Here is an 18738-nt window from a genome sequence, read left to right on the forward strand (position 1 = left end):
AGAACTTACCAAAGTATTCAGAAAAAGAAAAGCAAAAACGAAAATATCATAACTATGATACAACAAATACATGAATATATATTTACATGCATTTTCTAGTGAAATCGAATAACGAATATTTAAATCAAATAAATGTTTAAAAAATATACATTACTTGTAGAGGGTAATTTTATTTATTAAAGCCGGCTTCTCTTCTCTCCCAAGAACTCTTTCACATTTTGGAATCATATTTAACCAGCGCTAACGAACTTTCCATACTTAAAAACAATGAAAATTTCCACGTGTGTAAAACTCTAGAAAAATGCCCGTCCTTCGTGTTTCCTACCTGTACACTATTGTTCCCATAAATATGCATAAATCGCATATATTTCCTCAAGTGTGTCCCTATAATCAACATGTATCATCAGCTACTTTTCAACTTTCAAAAGACCCAAACGCTGCAAGCAGAACTACAATTAACAATATTGTGTAATTAAATTTGGAAGTAAGCTTACTTTCTGTGCCTCAGTTTGACGAATTTGGGATGTGTAAGTGCCACGTGGAGCCAACTTCTGAGGACCCTTCTTGATCGGCTGACCCATACTCTTTCGTGGCGTTGGTGTGCCTTTAATTGACTTTTTCCTACCCAACAAAGAAAGATAATTAATGAATATATTGAGTACTCTAAGTCATCTTACTCGTATTGTAAATCCAGCTTGGCGATGCCAGGTCTCTGGCGTATCTCCGATCTGTTATTAAGTTTTACTCCACTTGGAGAGGGAGCCTTGGATATAAGGCTTGGTTTAGACCGCTTGAGTTCAGCTGCACTGCCAGTTATTTTTATTGTAGATGGCTCCAATTGCTTCTTGGACACTACGTAGCTGCCACTTGGGCTGGCGATTAATTTGTCGCACTTCCAAATGTCAGTCGCTTGCGAAATCGGAATAGCAAAAGATTTAATAAGGTTGCCTTGCAGGTTCTCTGGCTTAATAGCATCAGAATTGATCGAGTTAATGGTGGTTGTGGTGGATGAGCTATTGGTATCGTCAGCCTGATCACTCCAGGCCATCTTATCGTTGAGCACATCTCCCATGCGAGCCATGAAATTGGCAGCCAGCACATTGGGCAATCGTCGTGGCATACAAGAGCGTTCGTCCATCTCCAAGTGAAGTGATGCATTCTGGCATAACTTCTCATTAAACATCTGTTTGGACAAAGTTCCCCTCTCTCCAAGGAACTGCATATTGATGCCATGGCCATCGGGTGTAAGACTCACATTGATTGCTTTCAGTGGCATCATTTTGTTGCCCAACTGATGCAGCAATTCAAAAAGCTGTCGCTGAGCATGCAAATATGAAGCATCGCCCACAATCTCACTATGACCTAATGATGTCGTCGATGTTGCTTCGGATTTCATCTTTTGATTCGAATTCAGGTTCAAGTTCGGTATTTCGGGCTTCAGATACGAAGGCACAAACTCCGATGCTAAGGGATTCAGCGAGGACTCGGCCTCTAATTCAGATCGCAATAGAAAATTTAGCATTGCTTTACAAGGCAATTCATGCTTCCTTTCATTTCTCTTTTCCATTTTCACAAACTACAAAATCAACAATATAATGATTTTAAATACACTGCACTGAAAACGGATCCGTTCTCGGGTGTACAGACGGTACACAATCTTAAAATTTAATATTTTTCTGTTGTGTGCGAAAAAAAAAACTGTATGTAGTAATAAGAAAAATTGAGTGCTACAAATGATGAAAAGTTCTGAAGTTCCTATGGTAAACGATAAAGATTTACAAGTCTATAGCATCCTACTCAGTCAGAAAACCGCTAAATAGAAAAGCCAAAGCATTTCGTTGGTAGCGCCATCTAACGGCAGGTTGCGTGTGAAAAAAGCTAAGCTTCGCTGAACGTAAAGCTTCCTTTGTTTCTTTTAGCAGTTATATTTAAAAGCAATATAATAATTAATAATTAATAGTTAATATATAATTGTGTAATAAAATAATTATATAAATATTTACAATTCAACTCTTTCTCAACTTCAACTCTTAATTTCCCAAAGACCTATTCAAAATGAAAATGCTTTGAAAATGTCGCTTCAATTGGTATTTTTTTTTATTAACAATTTGTTGTTTAAAATTATTTAACAATTTTGTTTTTCATGCGCAGATCGACACGGAAATTGTTATTCAAATTTTTCGTTTTTAGAATTTGTTGCAAACAAAACCATAAAAATATTAAAAATATGAACGATATTGGCCAAAGCGCGTGGGGTAAAGCAGTCAATCAATCAATCGAAAGAATCAATCAATGCTCGGTTTTAATTCTACATAAATATTTCTTTTCCTGTTTTTCGTTTTGTTTACTCATTTTTGGTTTTTGTTTTTCGCTTATTTTTAGTAATTAAGAATTAGAATTACAAACGCACATTCGGATTTCGGGAGCGCACAAAGTTGAGCAGCTCATCGGAATCCTCGCAGACGAAGGGCTTGATGTGATGGCAAGCAACATCGTGCCACTTGATGCCATCATTGTAGAAGTTATTCAGAATGGAAAGGCAGCTCTCATCGTTGCCCTGGGCAGCCTCACGATTATCGGGCTGTGGTTGATTGTAGCCGCCCGTCTGGGACCAGTCGCCAGTGTTGCGTTGCGATGTGGGTCCAATCTTGCCGCCCGATCCCGACCAGAACCAGCCATTCTCATTGGGTGGCTGCAGATCGGGTCTGTCGCAGCCAGCAAAGTTGCACTTTCTACCCGACGTCCAGATATAACGCACATTTCCACGGGCAATGCGTTGCTTCACAAAATCATTCTCCTGCGGCGTCTCCAGCGAGACGGCGTCCATGCAATGCCGCCGGCAAATGTTACGTGCATCCAACCAATCGACCTCCAGGCTGCGCGTCGGCGCATGCTCCCAACTGAAGAAGTACGAGTGTGAGACGCCGCGGGCATCCCGATAGGTGGCGTGACGCACACGATTGGCGCAACTCCGAGGATCCGGCAGGGCAAGACGACGCTGGGCCAGCGCCACAGTGGCGCTCACTGCCAGCAGCAGCAACGTGCGCAGCACAAACATCTTTATTTAAATCTAGAAGAGAAGAAGAGCACTGCCAGCAACAAAAAAAATAAAAAATAAAAAGAGATTTAAGTTATCCGTAGTAGAAGTTGTGGTTACGCTTAAGCTCGAATTTAGACTGTCTTTATTTTTGAATTTCTTGTTTTGTTTTTTTTTTTGGTCTGTGACTAACCGACTGACCCAACGAAACCCAGCGCGTAGCCCAACCCATTTCCGCTCGGCTGAGTTGATGACAATCGTTTATGCGAAATCAGTGATTGGAAATAGATCGATCTATCGGGGGTGCTCTATAGATTTGAGCGATTTTGACTTTTGTTTTTGTTGTGCTCTGTTTTTCTTTTCTTTTTTTTTTAGTTTTTGTGTGTATGGAATTTGCCGTCTGGCAATTGTCTAAACTGCGGACAATTCGATTTCCAATTCCATTTCGCCTAATTGAGTAGTTTTCCATTCTCAATTTGGGGTTTGCCAAACGGCCTTGTCTCCCTCTCTCCCTCGCTCGCTCTTCAGCCCTATTTCGTAATCATGAGAGTTTTTCAATTGATACTATTTGAATTGCTGCCTAGCAACAATATTTTACATCTCCCTCCAATTGTGCACTATGCAAATCACTTTATTGTTTTATGTTTTAATCTATTATAAATTATGGCTAAAAGCCATACAAAATTGTATGCAAATTTTATAGTCTTTTGACGGCAGCTGCGCCCGCAACTCAAAGCCGACTTCAACAGTGCATCCTATTGATGAGTTTACATAAAATTGCTTATTAACTACAATTGGATCCGGATTGGAATTGTTTTTTGTTATTTTACATTTAACTATGATCGACAGTCATTTAATCAGCTGGTAATACACGTGATTTGACCTTCAATCAAACAAAGATATTGTATTGAATACAAAGACAGGCATTGTCAAAGCTCTAATAGATGATGTAGTAAATAAAGAAGGCTCCATGCAAGTACTTTTAAAATAATAATCAAAACAATTTGAAATTAAGATTTTAATTGCTAAGATGTTAATTCAAAAAGTCAATTTCATATACTTATTACTAATTAATTTAGAGCATATATTTTATTCGTTCCTTTTCATGTCTATTTTCATTCGCTGTACTAAATACTTCCCGTTAAGTGTGTACTCTATATGCTAGCCACAATTGCAAAGCCCTCATTTTGGGTTGCTTTCTACATCTGCTTGACAATTACTTGCACCTTAAAGAGCAGTCATAAACCGCAAACGAGGTTTACACTTGGCACAAACACTTGACCTTTACCTTTACCCACTTCCATGGTAGCCAAAAAGTGAGCTTCGAAAACTGACCTATGCCAATGTGAAGCATTTACACTACACTACAGCAGAATTGAGGCGCAAGCGCAAGTGTTGCAATAGCTGAGCCACATGTGTGACATGGGAAGCAGGGTAAGGCAGGGCAGGCGCATGCCAAACTCTTTGGTTTCTAGCTATTAAATGCAAAGTCTGGCTTTGCATACCAAATGGTTTTTGTTTTTGTTTTTCTGCGTTTTTTTCTTAACGTTAATGGAGAAAGTTGCATTGCTGTCTGCTTGTGTTTGTTGTTGTTGCTGATTGTTTTTGGGCCATATATTACACACAGTTGTTCGCTGTTGGCTGACACTTTAACTCTGTCTGAGCGTGTGTCTTCCGTCTGATAAGGCGGCAAAAGGTTTTGCTTTTATTATTATTTCATTTTTTATTTTCCGCTGTGTGTTGTAATTGAAATTTCAGTTGCTTCACCTGCTTCTGCGTCTGCATCTGCTTATTTGTATTGTTTTGTTTCGTATTTCATGTTGGGCTAATTGTCGTGGGTAAAACGCAAAAGAGAAGCCCCAAAAATGGAAGAGAGAAGAAGAAAGACAGAAAGCAACTCTCGCACTTGTACTCGAAGTCAAAATCGAAATCGAACTCGGAACTCGTACAATTGTTGGCGTTGTTTAAGTGGCCAATTCGATTTTTGAACGTTTATCAACTGTTATGCAACAATTGTTTAACGCATTTCATTGAATATATTTTGATTTTATTTATTTATCGTGTTGTTGCCTGTTTTTTTATTATTTTTATTTTTCTTTTGGTCTTTTGCGCACTTGTAAATTGCGTGGATCACAGTGGCAAGAGAAAGGCAATGTGAATAAAGTGAATAATTGTGGATTCATATGTGAACACTTGCACCATTATGACTAATACTTATGATATGTTATGATGATGATGATGATGGTGCTCTTCAGTTTAAACGCCACTTAATTCCTTATATAAGTGGCAAAAAAAATACAACAATAGCCAAATGCAAAAGAAAAAAAAACAATATTAATTCAACCTTCGAAGCGTGCTCAATAGCCAAATAAATTGTTGAAAATTAAATGTTTAAATTTTTATTTTTTTCTTTAGATACTAATGTGCAACATCTGTGCAACATTCCAATTTCTGCTAGTCTCAGTCAGTGTTGTGTGTGTTAAATAATTAATTCCGTGCCATGCGCTGTGGCATCTGCCTGATTATTATTTTTTTTGTTTTTTTTTTTTCATGCCACCTGCATTCCTTTTTCCATTGCCTCATGCCTTCATGCATGCCTTCCTTTTCCCATACCGTCTCGTCGATGCTGAAATATGTCCATAAATCTCTAGCTTAGACACATCTTAGAGTCTAAAATCTGCAGGCTAATCACAACAGGTTTTTCACACTTGTTGCATTTTTCAGCGATTTCCTTTTTTGCAATTTACCATCATTTGAATTCCCTGTATTTTTTAAAGTCTAATTTATGTATATAAAATCTTTCTTATCAAACAATTTCTATTCAAAATCTTTCCCAATATTCACCGACAATGAAAATTATAGCTCTGAAAAAATGCTTGTTTGCTAAAAATTTAATTAAAACATTGCAAAATTAACTAATTTATTTTACAGCGCATGATTTAGTCGTTAAGTTTTATTTTTTAACGCATTTCAACTCGTTGTTTATGTATCATGAGCTTTTAATTCGCCTATCAAAAACGACTTTGGTTATTTTTAGCTTAAAAAACAAAAATTTATTGAAAAATGTTATTAAGCTGTTGATTAATTTGGCTGCCAAAAAGTTGTAAATTAATTGCAACTGTTTATAATTTGACTAAAATGTTAAAAGATGAAGAGTTTTTAAACGCATTGCTTGTGGCAATTAAATAATTTTGAAATATTATATGTGGGAAGATAAAAATGATATCTAAATATTTTAGTGGGAAGAGTCTGATTTACGAATTTACAAATTATCTAAATGAACAATTTTAGCATTAGCTGCAAACTTCGAGTACGAATTGAAACTGGGTTCATTGATGCATTTGTGCTTCTAATTGATTGGCAGCTTTCTGTTAATGGGAAATCATTGGAAAAGCGGCTCATCAGTTTTCCCAGAGAAATCAGTTTGTTTTGGTTTGGCTAGTGAGTAGTTTGAGTAGTATGAGTGCGAATGCGAGTACTCATACTCGTACTCGTACTCGTATGTAGAACGCCAGCCTGAGACGGGTTTTGTTGTTTCTTCTTTATTTTGTTTTTGTAGTCATGATGCGCCGATGACAGCAATTATATAGAAGACGGATTTGCCAACCACAACAACAACTGGTTGTCACCAGTTATATTGTTGTTGAAGTTGTTGTTGTTATTGTTGTGGCAACAACTGGGCGTCTCTTGGCTAAAAGTAGGTCTGCACCAAGCCTTTGTATTACATACTCATGTATGCAGCTGTTTATTCAAGCTGCAATCGTTGGCATTGTTGTAGTTTTTGGTGTTAATTAGAAGCGTGTAGCAAGCACCAACTTGTGGTTATGTCATGGGGTCAAAACGCTCTCGACCAAACCAGCCAAAAAGGGCTGAATGTCTGAGCAGGATGCTTGCCACAAACTGTTAAGAAAGTTGCACTTGCGGATGCAATTGCAGTCGATTTTAATTGCCTGACGACGAAGACGTTGCGAGCGGAGTTTCTTGCGAGAAGCAGGCAGCCAGACGCTGCCTGAGCAAAGTCGCGCAAAAATAATATGTAGAAAAACTGGACAGACACTGTGTGTGTGGAAGAAAGTCAGGCATGCCAGGCAAGTGCCAAGCAAGTTTGTGATCGCCCCAGACAGGTGCTGGCTGAAGCCAGTTGGAGACGATGCGGGGACAGTTGAAGCTGCTGGCCAGCAAAGGAGCTGAGCTATACTGAGCTGAGCTGTCAGCTTGCTCACAGCAAGGTGCGTTACTTTTACTGCCACAGCATCAGCAACAGCAACAGCAGCAGCTCAGCATCAGGTACAGGTTTTCAGACAATGCAAAAAAACAACAACTAAGCAAAAAAAACAATAATAACAATGTCAGTTTGCGTACCACGAAATGATAGTGAAAATATTTGCAGCTCTTTTGGTCATGACATAAAAAAAGAAGTATACATATCTACCACATACATATATACTAAATATGTTATATTGTATATATAGAGATGTGAATGCGGCTTGAAGAGAGTCTTCTAGAGTTGGTCTGACCAACTCGCTAATGAGTTGGGCAAATATTAGGCTAAGGTTTTTACCTTTAGAGAAAGGTACTCGACGTAATCTAGCTGGCGAAGAATGTGCAGCTGAATCAATTTGTGTTCGCTTTGCCATCAACTATTTGTCACGTAGTCAACAATTGCTGCAGCATCCTAATGCTTTCCATCATCAAATGAACATTTGCTTGGAAAACCCTTTATTAATCGCTCAATGTCGTGGAACTTTCCTTTGGGAGATCTCTGCAAATGATCTCTGCAACTATGCGACTTTCGCAGCGTATTAAAAATAAATTATTTGTTGTCAATTTGGCAGCCTTGAAATTGCAGTTGCTGCCAGTTGCCAGTTGCCAGTTGCCAGTTGCGAGCTGAGAGTTAAGAGACGTGACTTGCGATTTCTTTAGTGGAATTTCTGTTCGTTTTGGAGATTGCCTGCATTATACGAGTAATACTTATAGTATGGTCACGATGCCATCCGCAACTTGCCCATCAGCTGTGCTGTGTAATTTGTAGTCACAGCTGCTTCCCACTAAAAATGTCAAATGCTATTTTTCCACATCTTTTTTTTTGTTTTTGTTTGCCATTGCCTCTTGTTTCCAATTTTGGCTCTTATCTTTATACACCGGGGGGAGTTGGGGACAGAGGGCACTCCATTAAGCATTATGAGCACTTTTTATGTTTACGACCTCCAATCTGCAGTAGCATTTATTGTTTTGCCGTTAACAGCAGCGGCAGCAGCAGCAGCAGCAGTTAGCTCATGACCACAACGACGCCTTAACTGACATTTTGGCATATTGCAACAATATACAACAACAATAAAAGCAACAACAAGCGGAGTACACAAAGAATACGGCTGGAAATTTGCATGCGGCTGGAAAATTAGATTTTCCGCTCATTTGCACTGCGGCCTAAACACAAAACATATTGCGCAATCTTCTGCTTCAATGCATGTAATTTGGCTCAGGGGACGATGGGAGGTAGGTGCAAGTGTCTGTGTGTGTGTGTGTGTGTGTGTGTGACATGGGTGTGGGTTGTTCTTGCCCAGAAGTGCTTAGTAAAAACGAAGGCGCACTTAATTGCTGTTGCATATACGAGCTCTGGCAAAGTTCCCCTATGACATCTGAGTATTTGTTTAGTTCTCAACTAATCTACTTGACTTACTTTGTTCTTCTGCTATTCTATGTGAAGGGCTACCGCAACAAGGCCACACACATTTGTCTAGACTCTACACAATCTCCAATTCTTATTTTTTCGAAATTTTGAATAATTGAATTCATCATATTCTCATTTTATTTATTATCTGCAGTGTTTTAAATTGTATAGGATCATTCGTTAACTTTTTAAATTGATTAACGATTCTTTAGCTATAATTGAAATATATTTGTCTTTTTTCGTGTCCTGTTTGTTTAGAATTGACTTACTGTATATGCTTCTTTCTACATTTTTTTAATCTATTTATTGTTATGTATTAAAAACATTTATTTTTCCCTACAACTTTTATCTTAGCTATCAATTCTGGTTCCTCCCATGACTTTTGAAATTTCAAATTTCAATTCAAAATTTTCATTACATAGTAATTATAATGCAGATAACCGAGAATATTCTGTTAATTGTTTTCAAGAAAATTTAATTTCGAAATTGAAAATGGTATCCCAAAAAAAAATTGCACTTAACAATTCACAACACAAACTAAAGCCAAACACTGACCGCTTTCAATGTATGTATTTTGTTCTCGAACAGTTTTTAAGTCAATATCCTGCAAGGATATGCGGGGATAATCACCTTGTTTGTAAAATGTAAACAGCACCAAACGTTTCACGCAGCGGCGATTGATCAAGTTGAACGAAAAAGTGAGGAAAACTGACTAATTGGAAAATGATGTACTTAAAATTGGTTTATGGAGTGTGGAGACAACCGCACGCAACGCTTCACTTTTACCAACTGAACGCAACGACGATCTTGCCACGGTTTATAGCTTGTCCCCAAAACAAAAACAAAACTCAAAAAGCAAAACTAAAGCTACAATAACAACGACAACAATAACAACAGCAACCACTGTGAGCAGCATAAAACAAGCTGCTTGATGCTTGACGCTGATGTTGCTGTTCGAACGCGTCTCAAACCGCGCTTGTGTTCGGTATTGTGAGTATCTCTTTCTCTTTCCCGCTAGTTGTGTGTATCTCTGTCGCGATCATAGTATGCATTGCTTATGGCCAAAAACAAATACGACTCTATGTGGCGGCGTCAAGTGCTGCAACCAAAGCGATTTCCACTCAAAACTTCGGCTTGACATCTCATTGTTAATTGAGTTATGGGCCAGTAAACCGCCTCCTAGGCTCGGTTGGAGTAGTTGCCGTCGTAACTGTGTCACTGTGCTATGTTCGAGAGTTGCATGCAACATGTTTGACTGAGTGCGTACTTCTCGTAGCAAGTTTGTTGCCTGAGTCTTTTGTTTTATTGTTGTTATTTTAGGAGTGTGGCAAAATAATATCTAAATAGAAATGCAAAACAATTTAACGCCGTTATGCGCATTGTTTAAACACATGATTATCGATTTATTTATGGATTTTCGTTGTCGGCGTCAATTTCAGTTTCTTCTCCCTCCCTTTGGCGGCACACACTTGTTCACACTCGCGGCATTTATTGGCATTTTATTTACATTTCGTTTATGTAACTTTTATTTTCGCAGCAGCAGGGGGTTCGCTTGCAAGCGGAGGGGGAAAACGATGCCAACAAAAACTGTGTCAATAATGTCAGTAAATTCAATGAAGCGAAATTGCTTCCGGCACAATTTGTTCATCATTAGCCAAACCACAAAATATAATAAGTGATAAAAAAAAATCACAAATAATAAAAGAGTCAAATACAAAACAAAAATATGTGAAATATATTAACCATTTTGATTTTGGTGTGCTGTGCTGTTCAGGCATTAATTGTATCAGTCAGCCCCTATACCATTATTATCTACATAAAAGTATTTTGATTAATGTTGTGCCGATGTGATGTGTTTATGTTCAGAGTCTTAAAATATTTTAATTAATTTCGATGCAGGCGCGCATTTATGCCTCGCAGCAGGTGCGCAAACATAACAGCAACAACAATATCGTATCAATATCGATATAGCTTCTGATCTTTGTTCACTTTCAAAATTCAAGTTCAGTTGGAGCATCGACAAGGCGGTCGAGTTGCATTGCACGCACTTTTGGAGTCATAAGCGCATCTTCAAATGCATCGCAAACATCAAAAATTATGGCAGCAGCTGCTGTAAGGTCATTGAGTACATTAATTGCTATACCCTGTTGTCATTAAATGGGCAACTGAGATTGATCAATAAAAGTTAATTACTACATAAAGATGATGAAGTTGGAAGTTTAGTTGGTTGCAAATGATGCTTATTTTAAAATTGTGTATAATGTTTTACACTTAGTTTTAAAATAATACAATTTATTAATAGTTTACTAACCAAAATGCATTCTTAAATACAAACAGGGTATCTGACAGTCTAGTTGACTACCTTAGCACACCCTTACTTGCTTAATTGCAACTCGTTGCTTTCAAGTGGCAACGTCATCTAAACTCAATCGAATATTGAAATCATCAAAAATGTATTCAAAGCCAGCCGAGTTGCGATTGCCGTGCATCTTATTCCAGTACGTCTTGACTTTGAGCGCATCCATTGAAGTGATTTATGCAGCATCCACGGCAGCCACCAGAGGCATCATCATCATCATCACCATCACCATCATCAGGTGGCAACTGGCGTGAAATGTGTGAATTCATTAAGTGTGAACATTGCCAAATTGCAGTTCGCTTCGTTTCGTTTCGTTTTGATTCGATTCGTTTTGACTTAATGACGGGAGCCTGAACTTGAACTTGAAGTGGTTCGACTTCAAATGCTCACCCAACGATTCGATCTCTATCTAACATATGCCTGTCTCTTTGTCTATTTATTGGTTTGACTCACTGACTTGCAAAAGAAAAGATCTGACCACCTGGAGAGCTACAGCTGCTCTCATTATCTATGACTGCAATTAGATGTGCTGAGGGCCCTAACCAACCAATGTGACCCCCACCCAGCTATCTGGCAATGAAGGCAATTTCAAATTGTATCTCACCAAACTGGGCTGATATTAAAGCCGCTTACCATGAAGTCAACTGCCCGTGGCCTTTTCAGTTACCCAGCACATACAGTGAGGCATCTCAAATGGGAATTTAATAAGTAATTCAGTTATTTGTTGCATAATTGGTAGATTCGATTTCTTTCATTCAAAATGGAAAGTGAGCTTATTTAGTATTTATTTGATTTACAATTCGTTACCCCACTAAAATCCTAATAAGGTGTTATGGAGTGTGTTTGCTTTGAGTCTTCAATTGGTAAATAAATACGAAAACCTCTCCACAAAATAATTCGAAGCAATAATATTAAACTTTTTTTGGATGTGTTGTGTATGTAAATAATTTCGGTAATCATTAAAATTGTATTTATTTTAGTTTTAATAAGTTTCTTTGGCATCTCTCCAACTCTCATTATAATTAATGGCATCTGCAGATCCACCTTAACGAACACTGTCTGCCTCTGTGATGGATATGTTGAGGTACTCCTATATGGAATATGGTACTTGGTTCGCAGTGTGGGTTGCTTTTCACTTTTCTCTGCCTCATCCCACACCTGAATTGGTGGGCTTAATCAGCTATTTGACATCTTTTGTCATTAAGCACGACAATTTTTAATTGCTTTCAACTCATTGCGAAGTTTGTTTGTTTGTTTGCTTGGCTTATGTAACATTTCGAAAAATATAAATGCGAGTATATGGAGCATTGTCAGAGAAATGTTGTCATTTAATTGGCATTACGACTGCTTATCGTTTGCTTTGAGCCTTGGGCGCTGTACCCGCTTCTCCGTTATACACTGTAATGCCGTATGCTGTGCCTCTTTCCTCTTGCCCTGACTATTATTGGACAAGGCCGTTTAGCGGCAGAATCTTCAAGAAGTGCGCGCACAAAGCGTAAACAATGATAAATTACAATAACATCATATTATGAGGCCATAATTAACTCTGACTCTGCCTCCAACTCCAACTCTGACTCTGACTCTATGGTGGCGGCTGCTATTGAGAGAGCTAATTAACTCGTCTGTAGATGTGGCAATTTTATAGCCATAACCCACTGACTGACTTTGGCTACGGCTTGCCCACCACGTGCTGAGCATTTGGGATTCTGTAACACACAACTGAATCAATCTCTTAACCGAATCTCATCTCATCTCATCTCGTCTAATTCAGTTATACACACTTTCGTCACACTGTGCAATCGAAGCGGTACACATTTTAATTGTCGGCCAGTTCAAGTTTATCCAAACATTTTCCATTGACCCTGAATTAAATTGCAACAATTCCGCTTTTATTATTATTATTATTTTTTTTTTTCAAAATACAAAAATAGAATTCAACTCTACTCAAGGATATGTTTTTATATAATGCAAAATGAGAAAAATAAAAAAAAATAAATATAACTTCATGCCAATTTACCAAAGCAATCGCAATCCAAACAAAACCAAGTCAAAAGAGCAATCGTCACAGCTGTTGCCACACTATTTGAAGAACCTTCAGCTTGTCATCGCTTTGGGAATTGCTTCGAAAAACATTTGTTCGAAATTTGTTAGTAAAACACATAAACATTAAATATTTGTTTATATAAATAAACAATTAAGCTTATGATGAATGCATAAAAGATATATTTTATGGGGTAACTGCACTTCTTTTAAATGTGTCTAAATTTCTTAAATATATCTTTTGTGAATTGGGCAATAAATTCTTGTTTTGTATATTCTTTCAAATCAGCTTTGATGAGTAATAAAAATTTGGAGTATGCAAATTTTATTTTCAATTACAATTTTTTTCTTGACCTTTAGCTTTGACTATGACACACTTTGGCATATGCTATGGCTGTTTAGTCAGGTTCAATATTAAGAATTTAATTACTAATATTTGTTTTTACAAAATTTGCACTAGCTTCATATAGGTGGAATCAATTTTTAGGTTCGCTTAGTAATTAAAATCTGATAAGTTAATGATATCCAAAAATAATTATATCTTGCTAACTTTTATTTATTTACTATTTGTTTCATAGTTGCCTAAAACACGCTGACCGCTGGGATCGAAGGGACTGCGCAGATGGCAATTTGCCTTGTAGCGTTTGCCCAGAATGTCCACTTCGTAGTCGCCCGCTTTGAGGTATTCTGCATCGATGTTCTGGCCATCGCTGCGTGTGATGTAGGCCTGGCCTAGAGACTTGCCCAACGTGTAAGCGTATTCGGCACGTCGCAGCACACCCACAGGCTTGCCATTACGATAGACACCCTCGAGGCCCCAGATGGGCACCTGATCCTGTAGCGTCAGATAGACCATGCGACGCTTAAGACCCTCGGAGCGCTGACGATCGACGGCAGCGCGACCACGATAGTCGCCTTGTTTGCGGCATGTGAAGCCCAAGCCTGCCTCGAGTGGCGTGTCATCCGAGCGCAAGTCGTAGCTCCACAGATGGTAACCCTTTTCGCTGCTGAGCGAATAGAGTGCACGATAGCCGGCATCACGCAGATCCTGTGCGGCGCCAGCAGCCTTGAGTGCCTTATAGACCGCCACACAGTCCTGTTTGGGCACATGCAGCTCATAGCCCAGCTCACCCACAAAACTAACGCGCAGCACTCGCAAACCAATGCCATTCAACTTGGCCAGTGTGGTGCTATTGGGGGGCAACTGCTCATCCGTCAGCTCGCAATCAAGCAGCGGCTGCAGAATGCTGCGGGAGTTAGGTCCCTGAATGGAAATGACACCCAGATCGGCGGCGACATCGTGGAGCTTGGCATTAAAGCCCTTGCGACGCATCTCGGCAAGCAGCGTGCTATAGGTGTAATAGGCCGAGGCACCGCCGGCCACAATGTAGTAGCCCTTGCCCTCGAACTTGGGATCATGCAGCTGCCCAGAGCCGGAAACCAGGCGGCTGATGGTCACATCGGCCTCGACGCCACCAGCATCGTTCAGCGCACAAGTGTAGACAGTCCTGGGGAGTAAGCAATTATTATTAGTAGTTAAACCGATCCTTTCCTGCTTTAACATACTTGCTGGGATCACGCTTGGTGTTGGCGGAGAAGAGCCAGTCTGCAGCCTTGTGTGCTTGCGGACCTTCGAGCACCAGCTTGGCAAAGTAGCTCATGTTAAAGAGCACGGCATTATTGCGACAGGCATGAGCCTCAGCGCCAATCTAAAAGCATATAATAATAGGTAAGCATTTATGCATAAAAAATAATCATGAAATATAATAAGTATATGTATATAGTATATACTTATTTTTGTATATGATTTTTGGTACTCCATGAAAAAAAGAAAACAAACAAATATAGGAAATAATACGTCATTTTGTGTTATCTACACAAACAATCTGAATTTATGACTCTGATTTTTTTTTCGCGGTTCACGTTTGATACTGTTTTTGCTTTAATTGATTTCAGCTGATTTTAGGTCACGAATGACCAATCTAGAATTTTCGTAGATTTATAAATTTACAAATTGTTCTTGGTTCACTTTTGATATAAATAGGAATTCTCAGGCTTGGTACTTGAACAAATTTGATTAAAAAGAAAAGTAAAGCTGTCTAACTTCTGTTTATAGCAATACTTACCAACTCGTGATGCTCCGAGAAGCTGTTGTACTTCAGGTCGCCCTCCAGGATGCGCTCGTAGTTGCTCTCCTTGTGTCGCGCATGTTCATAGCTGCCATACCAATCATAGGGCAGCACAGCTGCCGATTTCTCCTTGTTTCCCAAGAAGAAACCAGGTCGCTCCCAGCCTTGTTTCTCCTCCATGAAGGCGTTGGCTTCCAGCATCTGCTCATGCAACGGATCCAGCTGAAAGTCGCGACCAGCTAACGGTTGATCGAACTTGAACACCATGCTGTAGTTCTTTACATAGCTCTCGTGCGACTTTTCCGCTATCCACTTGGTGGCTTGTCCCTGTTCCTGTGTGAAGCGACGCAAATCAAAGCTAAACATGGGCACATCCGGCTGTCCCTTGGTGATCCACAGCGCCATCTGCTCACCACAGCCGCCGCCAAACATCATTCCAGCCGAATTGAAGCCACAGTTGTGCATGAGACCCGAGACATTGGGATCGGGGCCCATAAGCGGCTTGTGATCGGGCGTAAAGGATTCCGGACCACACACTGTGCTCTTCACGCCATACTTGGCGTACTCTGGGCACAATTTGTGGGCGCCCTCGACATGCGTTTCGAAGACGGACCAATCTAACTCGTAGAGGCCAAAGTGAAAGTCCTTGGCCACAGGATCAAGCAGTATGGGATTGGGTTCATAGCCGCCCATGCAGATGGCATCGCCCTGAATGCGGAAGTAGGTGGAGTAGTCGTGATCTCTGATGTTGGGTAAACCACGCACACCCGGTATGGACTCGGACACAATGTAGGCATGCTTCATGGGCAGCAACGGCAGATGGGTGCCATGTCGTGCAACTAGATCGCGACCCCACACGCCGGTTGCATTCACCACCGTCTCTGTGCGTATGTTGCCAAAGGGCGTTGAAACACCCACAACCTTCTTGCCTCGCGATCCCTGCTCCACGAGTATCTCCTGCACATCACAGTTCTCAATCACCTGGGCGCCATTTGCGGTTGCTGCGCGACGCAATGCTGTGCACAACATGGCGGGATCCATGACTCCATCGCCAGGCGAATAGAGTGCACCTATGAACGCCTTGGGATCGAGCAGCGGAAACAGTTTCTGCGTCTCCTCGGGCGACAGTATCTGGTTCTCAATGCCCAGCGCAGAGCCAACTGTGGCCAGGCGTCGATACTCATCGAGTCGAGTTTCGTTGTGGGCTATAAAGATGCCGCCATTCTGTATCCAGCCAGGGTCGAGACCAGTTTCTGCCTCCAGTTGTCGCAACATGTTGCGTGAATTGGCCAACAGTTGAATGTCCACATCGCTGGGGCGCAGTCGCCAGAGCAGTCCAGCCGTGTGCCATGTGGTGCCTGCAGTGAGTTGAGCACGCTCCAACAACACTGCTCTCACACCTTGCTTGGCCAAATGATAGAGCGTATGACAGCCGGCAGAGCCACCACCAATTACCACTACATCCGCTGATTGAGGTAGCTGCGTTGCAGTTGCTGCTGCTGTAGTCTTTGAACTATTATTCCGATTGAGAAGTCGCCGCAGATCCTGGCGAGTTGCCTGCTGTACGATGCCCGTGCGCCACATATTCGACTCGCGTTGACTTTAAATCGAAAACTAAACCATATCGCAGCACAACAGCTGCCAAGAAGATTCTCAATCTTATGATGCTGCGTCTCCTCTGAACTGATAGGTCAACTTTCGTTGATAACTGGACTTATCAGCCTTTTAACGTGCCCACTTCGCTCTGAATTTATTCTAATTTTTGATTTTGTCTATTCTTATCTTTTCGGTATTATTTACGTATTCAGTCTCAACCCGACAGGTGGCGCTTTCGTCGAGTGTTATCAGCTGAATTCTATTTTTGAATGTTGCAGATCAATTGAGGACAGATCCATGATGAATAATAAATAATCATGCTGCTAGTACCATAAAATAAAAGATTACAATCATTTACATTGACATAAAATAAAGTAGTTTTGAGTAATTAAATCATGTTAAAATAAAAAAAAGGTTTATGGTTTAATTACCTGTGAGTTTGACGATCAATAAGCACCCAACAAAATGAAGAGTATTTTATAATTCAACTGAAATGAATACCCATCTTATTTTTTTACCGACTATATGACATGACTATACGGCTGCTATATGAAAATGTAAGGATAAATTATAAGTTAGTAAGTGAATTTGCTTTGCAGCGAGGGAGAACTCTGTTGCTGTTTATGTAAATGGTATTTAGCTCGATGATTCGGCAATTTTTACCCGTTCGCAACGACTACAATTATTCAAAAGCCGCAATTAGTGTGTTTGTGTTGCATACTTTTAGGGGCACACATGCAAAGTTTTTAATTTTAATTAAAAATCAGTCATAACTTGGCCATATCCTACCGCATTTTCAATGGACACATATTGCTAGGATCTCAAGAAAGAACTCTATCGATCTGCATTCAAAAAATATGGGGTCATCTAAGAATCCAATATATTGATTACTGATATTTCATACGAAAAATTACCGAATTGAAGAAAGTGTGTCACAAAACCTCTATATGGGAGTGTTGTCCTCCCTCTCTCCGTTCTCATAACTAGGACGTGTCCAACCCCCTCCATCTCCTTCTCCTATCATGCTGAAGCTGATTGGAGCGTGTATGGACGTTCTCGCACGCTCATTTACTCAGCTCTATATCAAAGAATAATCGACTGCTTCCAGAATCCACAGCTTGCTCATAGGCTCCAGTTGCTTGCTGATGATTAGTATTTCAAGACCCTTAGTTTAAAAACCACGTGCATCGACTAAAATACCAGGCAAACATAATAGAGTAGTACGTGAATATGTTTAGAAATGGAGCTAAATATGCATTGCTGCTATTGGTCAATTTTGACTCTTGCATGTGGGCGTAAGGAAGTGACTTTGTCTGCAGCTACCTACTGGTCCCTTCTGTTGGCCTAGTAGACTACAAGATTACAATAATGAGTAGAAAGAATTCGACGTTGAGCTAAAATATTAGGCGAACATAATAGAGCAAAAGGTGGCTGATGATAAAGCACTATTCGTATACTTCCACAATTTTATAAAAAGATTATTATAATCTTTGGCCGAAATAAACAATTGCTTTTATATTTTCATTGTTGCTAACTTTCTCGTATATTCAATATTGAGTATATATGTTAACTGTGAACTTTACTTAAATTTGTTTAGCAAAAGATTTAATAATATTTCGCTGCAATAATATAATAATAATCAGTATATATATACAGTTGAAATGCGCGCCGCATGTGATTAAGATATGCAACTCAAATCTGCCTTACGTCTGTTTGAATGTGCAGTGTTTGCAGTGGCATCTTGGGAGTTTGGTGTAACATGACATAGTCGGCGCCATTGTCATGGGAGGCAGACAGAAACGCGACCGCACTTTGATGGGATATGCCAATGCAAAGCAAGTCAAACCAGACCCAGACGACTTGCAGACCTTCCAGTACGGTTGCATTTGTTATCTTCTTATTGTTA

At 39.8% G+C, this 18738-nt stretch overlaps 3 protein-coding genes across 4 annotated transcripts; all 3 read right to left on the reverse strand.

Moving 5' to 3' along the window:
• Positions 1-150: 150 nt before the first annotated feature.
• LOC133850325 (uncharacterized) lies at positions 151-1746 on the reverse strand. Of its 2 annotated transcripts, none has more exons than XM_062286385.1 (3): positions 678-1746; positions 495-621; positions 151-449 (listed from the first exon to the last, which is right to left on the reverse strand). In XM_062286385.1, exons 1-3 carry the CDS (start codon positions 1565-1567, stop codon positions 408-410), a joined length of 1059 nt encoding a protein of 352 aa, XP_062142369.1. In that variant the 5' UTR covers positions 1568-1746; the 3' UTR covers positions 151-407. The 2 variants fall into 2 exon arrangements, with proteins under 2 accessions (XP_062142369.1, XP_062142370.1); XM_062286386.1 differs by having other exon boundaries at positions 151-437; positions 678-1744.
• Positions 1747-2358: 612 nt separating this feature from the next.
• LOC133850326 (uncharacterized) lies at positions 2359-9505 on the reverse strand. The gene is made up of 2 exons (XM_062286387.1): positions 9339-9505; positions 2359-3089 (listed from the first exon to the last, which is right to left on the reverse strand). Exon 2 carries the CDS (start codon positions 3056-3058, stop codon positions 2399-2401), a length of 660 nt encoding a protein of 219 aa, XP_062142371.1. The 5' UTR covers positions 3059-3089; positions 9339-9505; the 3' UTR covers positions 2359-2398.
• A 4110-nt stretch (positions 9506-13615) lies between these two features.
• LOC133849046 (sarcosine dehydrogenase, mitochondrial) lies at positions 13616-16853 on the reverse strand. The gene is made up of 3 exons (XM_062284893.1): positions 15234-16853; positions 14674-14816; positions 13616-14615 (listed from the first exon to the last, which is right to left on the reverse strand). Exons 1-3 carry the CDS (start codon positions 16818-16820, stop codon positions 13664-13666), a joined length of 2682 nt encoding a protein of 893 aa, XP_062140877.1. The 5' UTR covers positions 16821-16853; the 3' UTR covers positions 13616-13663.
• Between the last annotated feature and the right edge of the window lie 1885 nt (positions 16854-18738).

Source organism: Drosophila sulfurigaster, chromosome 2L (genome assembly GCF_023558435.1).
Source record: "Drosophila sulfurigaster albostrigata strain 15112-1811.04 chromosome 2L, ASM2355843v2, whole genome shotgun sequence".
Lineage (NCBI taxonomy): Eukaryota > Metazoa > Arthropoda > Insecta > Diptera > Drosophilidae > Drosophila > Drosophila sulfurigaster.

What these genes read in the sequence shown, in the direction of transcription:
- LOC133850325 (XM_062286385.1), bottom strand. Translation starts at nt 1,567, where the DNA reads ATGGAAAAGAGAAATGAAAGGAAGCATGAATTGCCTTGTAAAGCAATG. An exon ending in AAGCTGGATTTACAATACGA is followed by an intron (nt 622 to 677) that starts GTAAGATGACTT and finishes TTTGTTGGGTAG; the next exon opens with GAAAAAGTCAATTAAAGGCA. An exon ending in GTCAAACTGAGGCACAGAAA is followed by an intron (nt 450 to 494) that starts GTAAGCTTACTT and finishes TGTTAATTGTAG; the next exon opens with TTCTGCTTGCAGCGTTTGGG.
- LOC133850326 (XM_062286387.1), bottom strand. Translation starts at nt 3,058, where the DNA reads ATGTTTGTGCTGCGCACGTTGCTGCTGCTGGCAGTGAGCGCCACTGTG.
- LOC133849046 (XM_062284893.1), bottom strand. Translation starts at nt 16,820, where the DNA reads ATGTGGCGCACGGGCATCGTACAGCAGGCAACTCGCCAGGATCTGCGG. An exon ending in TCTCGGAGCATCACGAGTTG is followed by an intron (nt 14,817 to 15,233) that starts GTAAGTATTGCT and finishes ATATGCTTTTAG; the next exon opens with ATTGGCGCTGAGGCTCATGC. An exon ending in ACCAAGCGTGATCCCAGCAA is followed by an intron (nt 14,616 to 14,673) that starts GTATGTTAAAGC and finishes CTTACTCCCCAG; the next exon opens with GACTGTCTACACTTGTGCGC.